Source organism: Solanum stenotomum, chromosome 5, assembly GCF_019186545.1.
Source record: "Solanum stenotomum isolate F172 chromosome 5, ASM1918654v1, whole genome shotgun sequence".
Classification (NCBI taxonomy): Eukaryota; Viridiplantae; Streptophyta; class Magnoliopsida; order Solanales; family Solanaceae; genus Solanum; species Solanum stenotomum.
Genome location: NC_064286.1, coordinates 61,311,187 through 61,322,475, shown reverse-complemented (window position 1 = coordinate 61,322,475; position 11,289 = coordinate 61,311,187). Strand labels below are relative to the sequence as shown.

The 11,289-nt window shown below is 35.8% G+C and overlaps 2 protein-coding genes across 3 annotated transcripts; one reads left to right on the top strand and one right to left on the bottom strand.

The window, feature by feature from the left end:
• Positions 1-312: 312 nt before the first annotated feature.
• LOC125866112 (co-chaperone protein p23-2) lies at positions 313-4,428 on the top strand. Of its 2 annotated transcripts, XM_049546409.1 has the most exons (6): positions 313-463; positions 555-738; positions 1,937-2,093; positions 3,099-3,124; positions 3,219-3,264; positions 4,127-4,428. In XM_049546409.1, exons 1-6 carry the CDS (start codon positions 459-461, stop codon positions 4,159-4,161), a joined length of 453 nt encoding a protein of 150 aa, XP_049402366.1. In that variant the 5' UTR covers positions 313-458; the 3' UTR covers positions 4,162-4,428. The 2 variants fall into 2 exon arrangements, with proteins under 2 accessions (XP_049402366.1, XP_049402365.1); XM_049546408.1 differs by lacking the exon at positions 313-463 and having other exon boundaries at positions 547-738.
• Positions 4,429-4,924: 496 nt separating this feature from the next.
• Positions 4,925-9,792, bottom strand: LOC125865626 (ABSCISIC ACID-INSENSITIVE 5-like protein 2). Its single transcript, XM_049545832.1, has 3 exons — positions 8,448-9,792; positions 8,293-8,364; positions 4,925-5,421 (listed from the first exon to the last, which is right to left on the bottom strand). Exons 1-3 carry the CDS (start codon positions 9,318-9,320, stop codon positions 5,341-5,343), a joined length of 1,026 nt encoding a protein of 341 aa, XP_049401789.1. The 5' UTR covers positions 9,321-9,792; the 3' UTR covers positions 4,925-5,340.
• Positions 9,793-11,289: the final 1,497 nt, after the last annotated feature.

The following is an 11,289-nucleotide window of genomic DNA, read 5'->3' as shown; positions in this document are numbered from 1 at the left end:
ATAGTACAACTCAAGTGTAAGTAATACGACAATAATAACAATAATATAACCAATATAATTCATAAATAGAAATTGGAAAAAGATAAAATATGATTATATTCCTATCTTGAGAGATTTACGCAAATTATATTCTTATCTTGAGAGATTAAAATATTGCTTAGCTATCAAAACATATGAAAAAGGAATAAAGGTCAAGAAGCAAAAAACTCATGGCTAAACACAATAAAAGCATGACAAAATATTTTGAACAATTATTTTATTTTTAATATAAGATATAATAATGAATTAATGATTATTTATTTTGGCTAATAAATTAGGAAAACAAAGTTAAAAAGAGAAAGTGACAACTATGAACTGCTAATTGAAGAAAATTTTGAGCTCTAAAACTCGAAAAACAGAAGAAAAATCGACATCAATTGATCCGGTGATCGACTGAAATCTTCAATTTCTCTGCAAAAATGAGGTACCCATTTGAATAAATTTCAATAATCTGCAATTTTTTTCACTTTCTGAGTTGTATTCTGTGAAAATTTTGAAAAAAAATTAATGTGCAGTCGTCAACCAGAAGTACTTTGGGCTCAGCGATCGGAGAAAGTTTACTTGACTGTATCATTGCCTGATGCTAAAGATGTATCATTGAAGTGTGACCCAGATGGTGTTTTTAATTTCTCTGCTATTGGTGTCAATGGCGATTCATTCTCCGTCACTCTCCAGCTTTACGGGAATGTTATTCCTGAGGTTTTTTTCTCTGTTTTTCTTACTGTTTTGTGTAAAGTTTTGTTTTTTTCTTTCTGGGTTTTCGTTTATTTTATTGGCTGTGGTAAATTTGTTGAGTTTGATGAAATGGGTTGATGGTAGGTTTATGTTAAAGTCAGTGTTTGAGGGATTTGTATGTAAGTGAAAAATGTACAGATATTAGAGAAATCCTAAATTATTGAAAAAGGGTACAAAAATGTAGCAATTGTGTTGAGTATGATGAACAGGGTTGTTAGTATGTTTATATTAGGTGTTTGTCTAGCAATTTGTATATGATTAGAAAATGTGGAGAATCCCAAATTATTGAGTAAGGGCTGTCTAGTGTCCGGTGCACTAAGCTCTCGCTATGGGGTGGGGTTTGAGAAAGGGGTGGACCTCATCATGTCTTACGTTTGTGCAGCCTTACCTTGCATTTTTGCATGAAGTTGTTTCCACGGCTTGAACCTGATGAGTACTTTTACCATTGCACCAGCGATCTCTTCCTTCCGAAGTATGGGAAAAGGAGGAAAACACAGTCAACCATAGGGAAGTAAGGGGGGTATGGCTCAACTTTCTTGCCTTTCCCTCAATCTTGTTGTGAGGTTTCAACGAGCTCATTGTACGCGTGTAACTAAAAGTATATATACCTTTTATCCCGAATTACCTATTATTCTCGGTCCCATTGATGGGAATGTTATTGAGTATTGGAATAAGATGGTACAAATAGATTGGGACAGATATTAAGGATTCATATAGCTGACTATAGCTAGTTTGGGATTGAGGTGTTGTTTTGCTGAAAAGGGTTGTAGTAGTTTCGAATCAGGATGCCTGGTTTATTGCTGTGGTTTCTAATGGGTTTCACAAAGTCAGCATATGGCTTACTCAATCATAGCTGTTGTACCTTTTTGCAATGGTTCATGACCAGAGGTGGATCTACATCAAGATAGATCTACCCTCTGCCTTGGGCTTGGACTATATAAATGGATATAGAAATTTGTCATACTTTTGGGAAGTGTATAAGACCGTGAACCCATTGGCCTATGTTTTTGACTTCAAGTTGTCTTTGCTTGTATTTCTTATTCTTCTAGAGTTTGGTAAATGTAGATAGCTGTGTTTTGCACTGGATATTTCTTCCTTTACAATATGGTTTCAAGGTTAGAAAATCCTCATGGTTGATATCATAGAGTGCTTTCTGGTGCAGCGGTGTAAAACTAATATTGGGTCGAGAATTATCCTCTGCTCAATCCAAAAGGAGCAAAGAGGCTGGTGGCCAAGAATATTGAAGTCTGAAGAGAAGCCCGCTCCATACCTCAAGGTCGATTGGAACAAATGGTGTGATGAAGATGATGAAGAATATTGTGAGTTGGCTGCATATCACTTGCTTCATTAAAATTAAATTAATTTTATGCTATCTTTCCATTAATTTGAGGGGGAAAATAGAACTAGAGAACTTAGGTATTTTAATGAATCCTAATGCTGGTAAGCCTCCTTCCTGTTCAGCCAATCTTACTATTGTTTTTCTGTTGAATCTTCAATTTGTAATTCAACACCATCCCCATCCTTCCTCTTTTATTTTCTTATGCTTTGGAATAGGAGCAAAGTGGCAGATGAAATATTAACTGTATTTTTAGGTTTTTTTTTGGCAAGTTTTTTTCTGTTTTCGGTGTGGAATGTATCATTTGATTGATCAAAATGCAACGTTTAGTAATCGGACTGCGGGTTGAGTGTATTAAGTCTGACCATCTCTAATCAAACTTTTCTTGCCTGACTAAAGGAGTAGAAGGTTTGAAACTCGATGGATAATGGACCTACCCCTCTACCCTTCTCCACTTAAATGCCAACTCGATGGATAATGGACATGCCCCTCTACCCTTCTCCTACGTACATCAATATTTGAACACGTGATGTGGGCCTATCCTGCACATTGCGCATTTTGGTCTTACCACTAGACCAAAACCCCGGGGGGACCTAGTTTGCCTAAAATTTTAGTTTTACAATTGATGTAATGTGAAATGATAATGTGCTCCAAAATTAGGCATGCAGGTTTGCGTTTTGTAATTCCCAAGCCTTCAAGTTGATCCAGTTCTAAATATCATTTCATCACTTCCCTCCCTATTCATTTCTCGGACAATAGTGATAATCAAATTCTGTCAAGTTAGTGGTCTTTTATGGCTCCGCATCAATAACGATGAACATTGAACAATACTACCTCACCTACTTCCTGCTTCTCTCTCTTCTACGTTGGGAAGATCTGGTTACATGGCATTCCTTTTCAGTCGTTGGCCAACTCCTTCTCATGTATAACGTTATTTGTTGTATCCTGATATTCTCATAAAGCTAATCCAGTTTTCTGTTCCATGCAGCGGACTCTGATGATGGGGGTGTTGCGGTAATGCCTAACCTGATTTGTTAAATATTATATGCAACATAATGTTTAATTACTTTGATCATAGTTTTTTAACTTGAGTATATCTTTCTTTTAGTACACTGGAGATGACGACGAGAGCAGCGATGATGGAGGAATGCTCTGTGAGTTGTTTCCAATCTGATTGGACTAGTTTACATATATCTTTAATTTGTTGTACACATCAGAGACAATGCTATGTTTTTCAGTCAGCTCTCTTTGCAATTCATTAGTATGCAGCTGCTCTCAAATACTTATTCAGCCCTCATTTCTTTTAAGAGAGGAATAGAACCAACTTAGTGCTTCTCATTTTCTTGCTCATGTGAACAACTTTTTATACTCTATTGACAGTTAAGAGACAAGAACTTAGAGAGATTGGAAGAAAGGGAGAGAAAGGAAAGGAATGAGTGTAGGAGGATAACATTCGGAGGTTAGATAAACTATAAGGAGAGAAACAGAGGAGGAGAAAACGAGAAAATGGGAGGACAAGGACAAGTTACTAAACAGAGACTTAAACTTTCGTTTATTCCAACTGGGAAACCTCACTTAGTTAAACTTTTTGTAATGCTAAAAGACATCTTAGAAGCGAGAATAAAATGAACATTCGATAAGTACATTGAATTCACATAACACACATTAGCTTTAATCGTGGTCTCTCCCAGTGTGTAAGTTAGTGGCCCTCTACAACTCTTTTCTTCTCTGCTAGTGTCTTTTTTCCTTCTCCTCGATACACCAGTATCTGCTTGACGTTTTCTTTCTCTCTTCTAAGTTACCAAATCGACATTTATTTAGCTGTTGATTTTCTCGTGTATTCTGATTATTTACTTGCGTAAAGGTAAACAAAAAGTCCATGTTTGCTTGCTCTTTCTGATACATCCGTTTCAATGTCCTTAATTTCGCCTATCCAACTTAGCCGGATAGAAGCAAGTATATATTAGGAGATGGAGTTTTCCCAATTTTGACACTAATTTTGTCTCTTAATTGCAGATCTTCCAGACCTGGAAAAGGCTAGAGGAAATTAAAACCAGCTGCTGAAAACTTTGAAAGAGGCTGATGATCATCAGAAATGTTTAGAGTTTAGTCTTTTAGGAAGCAAAATATAATGACTTTCTTGCTTAAGTATTCAGATGTATAGAGGTTTTTGGAAGACTGGTTTTAAGTCATGTGTTAGATCTAGTTTCACCTTATCAGCCTGGGTAAGGAGTCACTTTTGTTAGAGAGTGCTTTACCTCTCAATATGGGATTTCCCGGCACGATTTTGGATTTAAAAGTAGTTCACTTTGCTTTTCTAATTCTTTGTTTTCTTTTCCTTTCATGGGCATGTGTTTGGTTACTATGGCTTTGGAAATGTTGTGAAATTCACCTTGTTGTAAACTGATTCTATTGTATTTGCCTTGCCTACTATGTGTGTTTACGCCAAATCAATGAATAGAGAGACACATCTATTTCATCGATTTCTATAACACTGTAACTTAACATGCATTCTCACCTCATTAAATCACATAACTACAGTAAATTTACATAATTTGGCGTAAAACACCTGGTAACTAAGGATGAGATTCAAGTGTTCAACAACTGAAGTTATGTACCTATTTGTATTCAAAAAGTGTTTCTTGTTTCAAACATGAAGAAAACAAAAGATATTAATCTATATGGAACATGTACACCTTACAATTGAACTTGAAAAACAACTTATCAAAGCTTCAGGTTAGTCCATATATGAGAATAATGAAGCTGAAATCAATTTCTACCAGTGTAGGAAGCCATATGCCAAGCAGTTGAGGATTTCAAGTCTAGAAGGAACCATGAAGAAGATTACCCCTCTCCCGGTCGTTTCAATACAACTGGAAACATACAATAACTTTGTTTTCATTTGTCTCGAAAGCAATTCATACTGGAAATGCTTACAGTAACCAAAAGGAAACTACCAAAACTATATCCTCCACATAATTCCAAGGTTAAAACTATAAAAATGTACATACAAGGAAAAAGAACTTATCTAGAGAACTAGAGATAGCTAAGGCAATCACACGGGCAGCCGACAAGTGCTGCCAGCAGAGGCCTCCAGGGCAGTCTCCTGAACAAGGATGTTAACCAAGAACAAGGAAATGAACAGATAATGACTAGCTAACATAAACTTCAATGACATAACGAACACTATGCATCTACATATTCATCATTCGTGTGCATGAAACTGGATGTTAGACGGGCGCAGAGCTTGTTCTGCGCAGCTGATACTTAGGCTCTGGAAGTGGAACACTCGGTAACACCTGCTCTATCTCCTGCACGTAAAACCATATTAACATTATAATCTGTGAAAGACAGCTGAGAAACACAAGAAATGGACGTGACAGAGTTGTCTTAAATGCTCTCTAATTTTGGGAAGACAACAGATCATCAAGAACTAAGCAACAACTATCTTTGCTATTCGAACAATAAATATGACATATATAAAAGTCACATCTGAGAAGGCATTCCAAGATTTAGCTTGCAAAAGAAATTCCATAGATTCTTAATTCATGTGATCACAAGCATTCTTAAGGTCCAACTGGAATAAGTTCCTCGACTCTTTCTTCTAAAATAAACCACTTCATTTTCCACCAAAACTGCATCTAATGTCTGTCTTTCTTCCACTAATGGATCTTGAGAAGTAGAGACTGTATCGTCTAGTACATATCTCATTAATGCTTCCAACCATACTAATTGCCCTATAAACTTTGATGCTCTTACTCCCTCTTTAAGTTTGAGGGATGTGTTTAGGCTTGCTTTCAAACTCTACAATTTCTTGAAATTCCACAATGATCTCCAATCTTTACAACAATGCAACAAAAAGTAATGTGGAATTGTGAATTCATCCGATACAGGGGCTTTGCCTCCCTACTGCCTCCCTCATCTCCTGTTCTCCCATAGACCTCTCCAACCACTCCCTTATTCCCCATCCTATTTGAATAATACCTTCCCCCTCAACTTCTCCTCCATGTACAAATCTTCGTAAAATCTCACATCTGCCCCTCTCATTTCCTCCTTTGCCTTCATCACTGATTCATTGACTTCAATACTTTAGGGGTTGGTGTCGGTCAGTTTGATTTGGTTTTGCAAAAGCTCCATTCAGTTTTCCAATTTTCAATTTGTCGATTTTGGTAATCTAAATCAAACCCGTAGTAAATTCTGTTAGGTTCAGGTTCACGTAAAAATAAATGTACTGAGATATTGTCGGATCAGTTACAAGGAGTTTAATAAAATTTAAGCTAAGTTGACTACTTAGGAAATCAAAAAGACAAAAGGAAAAATGAAAAGAAAAGCAAAAGTAAAAATAGACTCAACGACTTAAGTCTAACTTCTTTATCAAAGCTAGCAGTCTCATGTTCAGTTATGCAGTGTAGACTGCTTCAGGGCACATTGATATATCAAAAAAGAAAGAGATAGATCTAAAGCTCTTACACTCTCAACATAACGAGCATTGAATGACGGAGAGGAAGACTGCACTAGGTGAATGGCAAGGTTGACCAGTGGGCGGGTGGTTGAGGAGTAAAACAGTAGCAACAATAGAATGAACCATAGTGAAAACTAAATACATAGTGAAAAACCATGGGAAGGGATTTGGGAGACAGAGAAAAAGGGAAGGGGTTTGAGCTTCTTCAATCTTCCGAATGAAAATTTGGTTTTGGGCCAAAGGCTAAGCTAAGGGGACCAGAAGCTCTTTAAGAACTTAACAGAAAAGTCAACCCTGCCAATCACCAAATTGAAGAACTTAAGTTTGAAGAAAATTAATCGTGAACCAACCGAATAAACGTTCAACCAGGTTTTTTGGAGGAGGGTAGAGTGTACACAAACCTTACCCCTACCTTGGAGATAGAGAGGTTGTGTTCGATAGACCCTCAGATTAAGTCATAAATATATCTCCTCTCTTCTCTTATTTCTCACGTGAACAAACTCGAATGTGGTTTGTTTCTACATACAAACATTGCTACTGATTTCTTCCTTACCTCAATTTCTCCTATTTCGATGAACAAAGGGACACAAGAACTAATGTAAAATTCCAGAGACTTCCTGATGGTCAACTATTATGCTATTTCCCTCTCCAATGTGAATCTACAGAAAATACCTTCTGCAATCAAAACTGACTGAAGGTGGTATTTTCCTTAAGGGTATTACAAGTTTGCAACTATGAGAATTTCTGTGAACTCGATAAAAGTAATGATCTATGTTGCTCGGATTCTACAGATATACTGCTGCACCCATGTCGGAGCCTCCAAAAATACACTATTTTTGGAGGATTTGGAAGATCCGACACACATCCATTGACCTTTTTGAAGAGTCCAGGCAACATATGTAATGGTGAAGGACATGACATGATAAGCAGTGAACTTTAACCAATAGATAGCGACTGCACCTTTATGCAACTCAACCAGCAAAATGGCAATATAATAGTTTAAAGGTTTTACAAAATGAAACGCACTGTTACAAGGAATAAAGTTATAAAACTATAAGTAATTCAGTACTAGACCCTTGAAATTCATTTTCTTTTCGTATAGAGTAGGAGAGACAATACAAGACCTAAAATGAGAAAGAGACACAGTTTTCTCATTTGCATAAATGATTGAAATCATTTTATTTCTGACCTTCCTAAATAATATTTACAATGAGAATAAACAATCATTTCCCTCTCGTAAAGTATGTACTTAAGTGACTTTTGTTTCTAACCTTACAAAAAGATACTTCACTTTAAACATGATATATAATTTTGTTTCTTCTATTTTATGTAAGAAACATTCTTTCCGGAGTTAAAAGCATCACAATGCAACATTACAAAGATCATTATATGAGAGGTTGTTCTGCGGAGAAGTGAAGAACCTACATGACTCGAACAATATAAGTTTCAACAGTAAACAGTTTAACATAATGTCAGAAATGGTATTGAAAATTCGTTATGATGAAATTGTGCTACATTTCTTTCAGCTTTGTTTCTCATGTGTTCTAGAATTGGAACTTCTTTACACACTTCAATGATGCCCACATCAGTACAAGTAACACCATTAAGAATGCAAATGATACAAAGTACCTGATAACCACACACTCTTGAAGAACCACTAGAAGAATATGCAAATGACTACCATATTCACTGACAAGAAAGTAGCTATCACAAAACATACCTTCTGTCTCTTGAGCCTTTCATTCTCTTCTTCGAGGCGTGAAACCTTGTTCTCCAGTTCATGGGTGTAAGCCTGTTGATAAAAGGATAATATTTCAATAGCCATGGCAACGATATTACCATATTCAAAACACCGCAACATATTTCAAAAGTCACCTGCTTCCTTGCTCGTGACCTCGCTGCAGATTCCCTGTTCTTAATCATCCTCTTTTGCCTCCTTTCAACAGTCTTCTCAACCACATCATCTGGTGCAACTCTTTTTCTTCCAAGTGTTTGTGTGTCCGATAATGTGCCCAACAGAGCGGTTGGGGACATTGTCATCTGAGATTCAGGATAAGCTGCATCTATTGTTGGGTTGGAAACAATAGTCAGAGGTTGTTGAACCGAATGGCCGGGCATAAAAACTGGTAGCATGTTCTGTTGTTGTTGCTGTGGCGGTAGCTGATGCATTGCATGCATCTGATATTGTGACCATTGAGCTTGCTGTTGAGGCAATGCCATTGAATCAACCCCTAAAACTGACCCCGAACTTTTCTTCCCCGGAGTCGACTCAGCAACCACTCCAGCCTTAACCAAAAAATCCTCCAGTGTCATCTCACCAAGAGTAGGCTGCCTCTCCTGAGCTTTCCTATCGATACTATCTCTTTTATGCCCCTGCTGAATATCCTGCCACACCTGATCAACAGTCTTCTTGCTCAGATCACTAGTCAGTGTAATACTCGATTGTCGATTCAAAGAACTCCCCGAAGCATCCTGACCATGCTGCAACACCCCGTAATCCGTTCCCCCCATTCCTTGACTAGCCTCCACAGTCCATACAGTCTTAAGAAGCTCATCAAGATTCATACTACTCAATGGTTTCCCCAAATCCCCCAATTGATTCTGAACCTCATCAAGAGTTAGGCCATATAATGATCCTTGCCTAGCCAAAGCATTTGTCTTTGGGTCTTGGGCATGAGCTTGAGCTTGAGCTGCACCAATACTATTAACCCCACCCCCACCTCCTCCCCCACCACCCTGAGATCCCATCCCTTAAAATCAATTCAATTTTCACACACAAAACAAACTAAAGTTCTAATCTTACATCCCAATAATTCATCACATCAAAACACATTTGTTTCTTCAGAACCCTATACACACAAATCAAACCCATTTCCCACTACCAGTAACAATCACAAAAACCCCATCAACAGATTCAATAACAACAAAATCAAGAAACAAAATACCCAGATCAAATTGAAGAAAATGCTAGGGATTAAGGTAGAAAAAGAGGGAGAAAACAGTGTTACCAAGGAAAATGAAGAAATACCCAGAAAAAAGGAAGAGTCAAATTAGCTTGCATGCAGCAAAGTATGAGCCAACATTCATCATCAATGAGAGAACAAAAAACCCAGAAACCATATATGCTCTTTGCTGCAAAAACCTGAGGCTCAATCTAATTCAGGAGAGAATAGAAGCAAAGACCCACATTCTATTCTCTCTTGAAAAAAAAAATGTACACTCCCTATATAAAAATTAGAAATTCAAGACAACTTTCAAATAGTACTTAATAATTAATTAAACAAATCTTAGCCCTTAGTTTTATATGCTAAGGGGTCGTTTGGTTTGAATATGAGTTATGATGGGATTAGTTATGTTGGGATTAGTTATGATGGGATAAGTTATGTTGGGATTAGTTATGATGGGATAAGTTATGTTGGGATTAGTTATGATGGGATAAGTTGTCCTGGGATTATTTCTTATTGAGTGTTTGGTTTGTTATATTCAAAATAATATATATTGATAAATTTTAAGAACAAGTTGTTTGTTTACAAAATTACCCTTCACTTTATTTAAACTTTTTAAATTTTTCTTTGTGAGCTTTAGTTATTCATTTTTTAAAATAAAACTTTTATTTTTTTTTAACTTAAATATTTTTGCTTATGTATTCCCATGATAAGTACCATGTTATTTAAAAATATAACTTTTTTCTTATTTAGCTTAAAAATAGAACTTTCCTCTTAAGTTTATTAAAGAGAAGAAAATTTATGAGAAATCAAAATAAAATAAACATAAGAATTAGTCAAATAAATTCATAAATAAAAATTATATTTATATAGTATAATTTTTTAATAGAAAAATATGTATAATTATCATAAAAATAAGGAGTAGTAAATATTATTATACATGGTATTAAAAAAATGTAAATATACATAAATGTAAAAAATGATATATAAAAAGGATTTAAAGGGACATAGTTGTCATTTACCTATTCTATCTCGGGATAAGTTATCCCGGGATTACTATACCACCCATGGGGAGGGATAACTTATCCCGGTACTAATTATTAATCCCGGGATAAGTTATCCCGGACTTGCCAACCAAACAACATAATTTTTTTTTTATCCCATCACTATTATTTCTAATCCCTCACACCAAACGAGCCCTTAAGTATAATAATTAGTAAATGCCAAAGTACTATTTTTATAAAAATGTCTCTTTTTCATTTTCTATGGCGGAATTAACTTAAATAATCATCAATAATAATATATTCATCGTAATACCACAAAGTAAAGTCGAGAGTAATGATGAGACTATTTCATTCTTAATCAAGAGCTCGGATTCGAGCCATGGTATAAAGAAAAATTTATTGGGAATGCCACCCCAACAAAGTAAAATCAAGAGAACAGAATGTATGCATTGCAGTTATAAGACTGTTTCATCCTTAATTAGAGATTTGGGTTCGAGTCCTATATGAAGAAAATTTTATTGGAAGCATCACTCTCAAATGGGCTCTATAGTACATGACCCGAATTTAGATGGGGCTCCAATGTGGGCTACGAACACCGAATGAGAAACAAAAAAAAGTTATTTTCGATAAACAATTAAGAAAATAAATCATTGGAAGCAATATGAAAAAAATATACAACAAAAGTGAAGAAATCGCAATAAAATACTATAAACAACATGACAAGTCATTATTAACAATATTAAAATAAAATAATACGATAATTAAAGT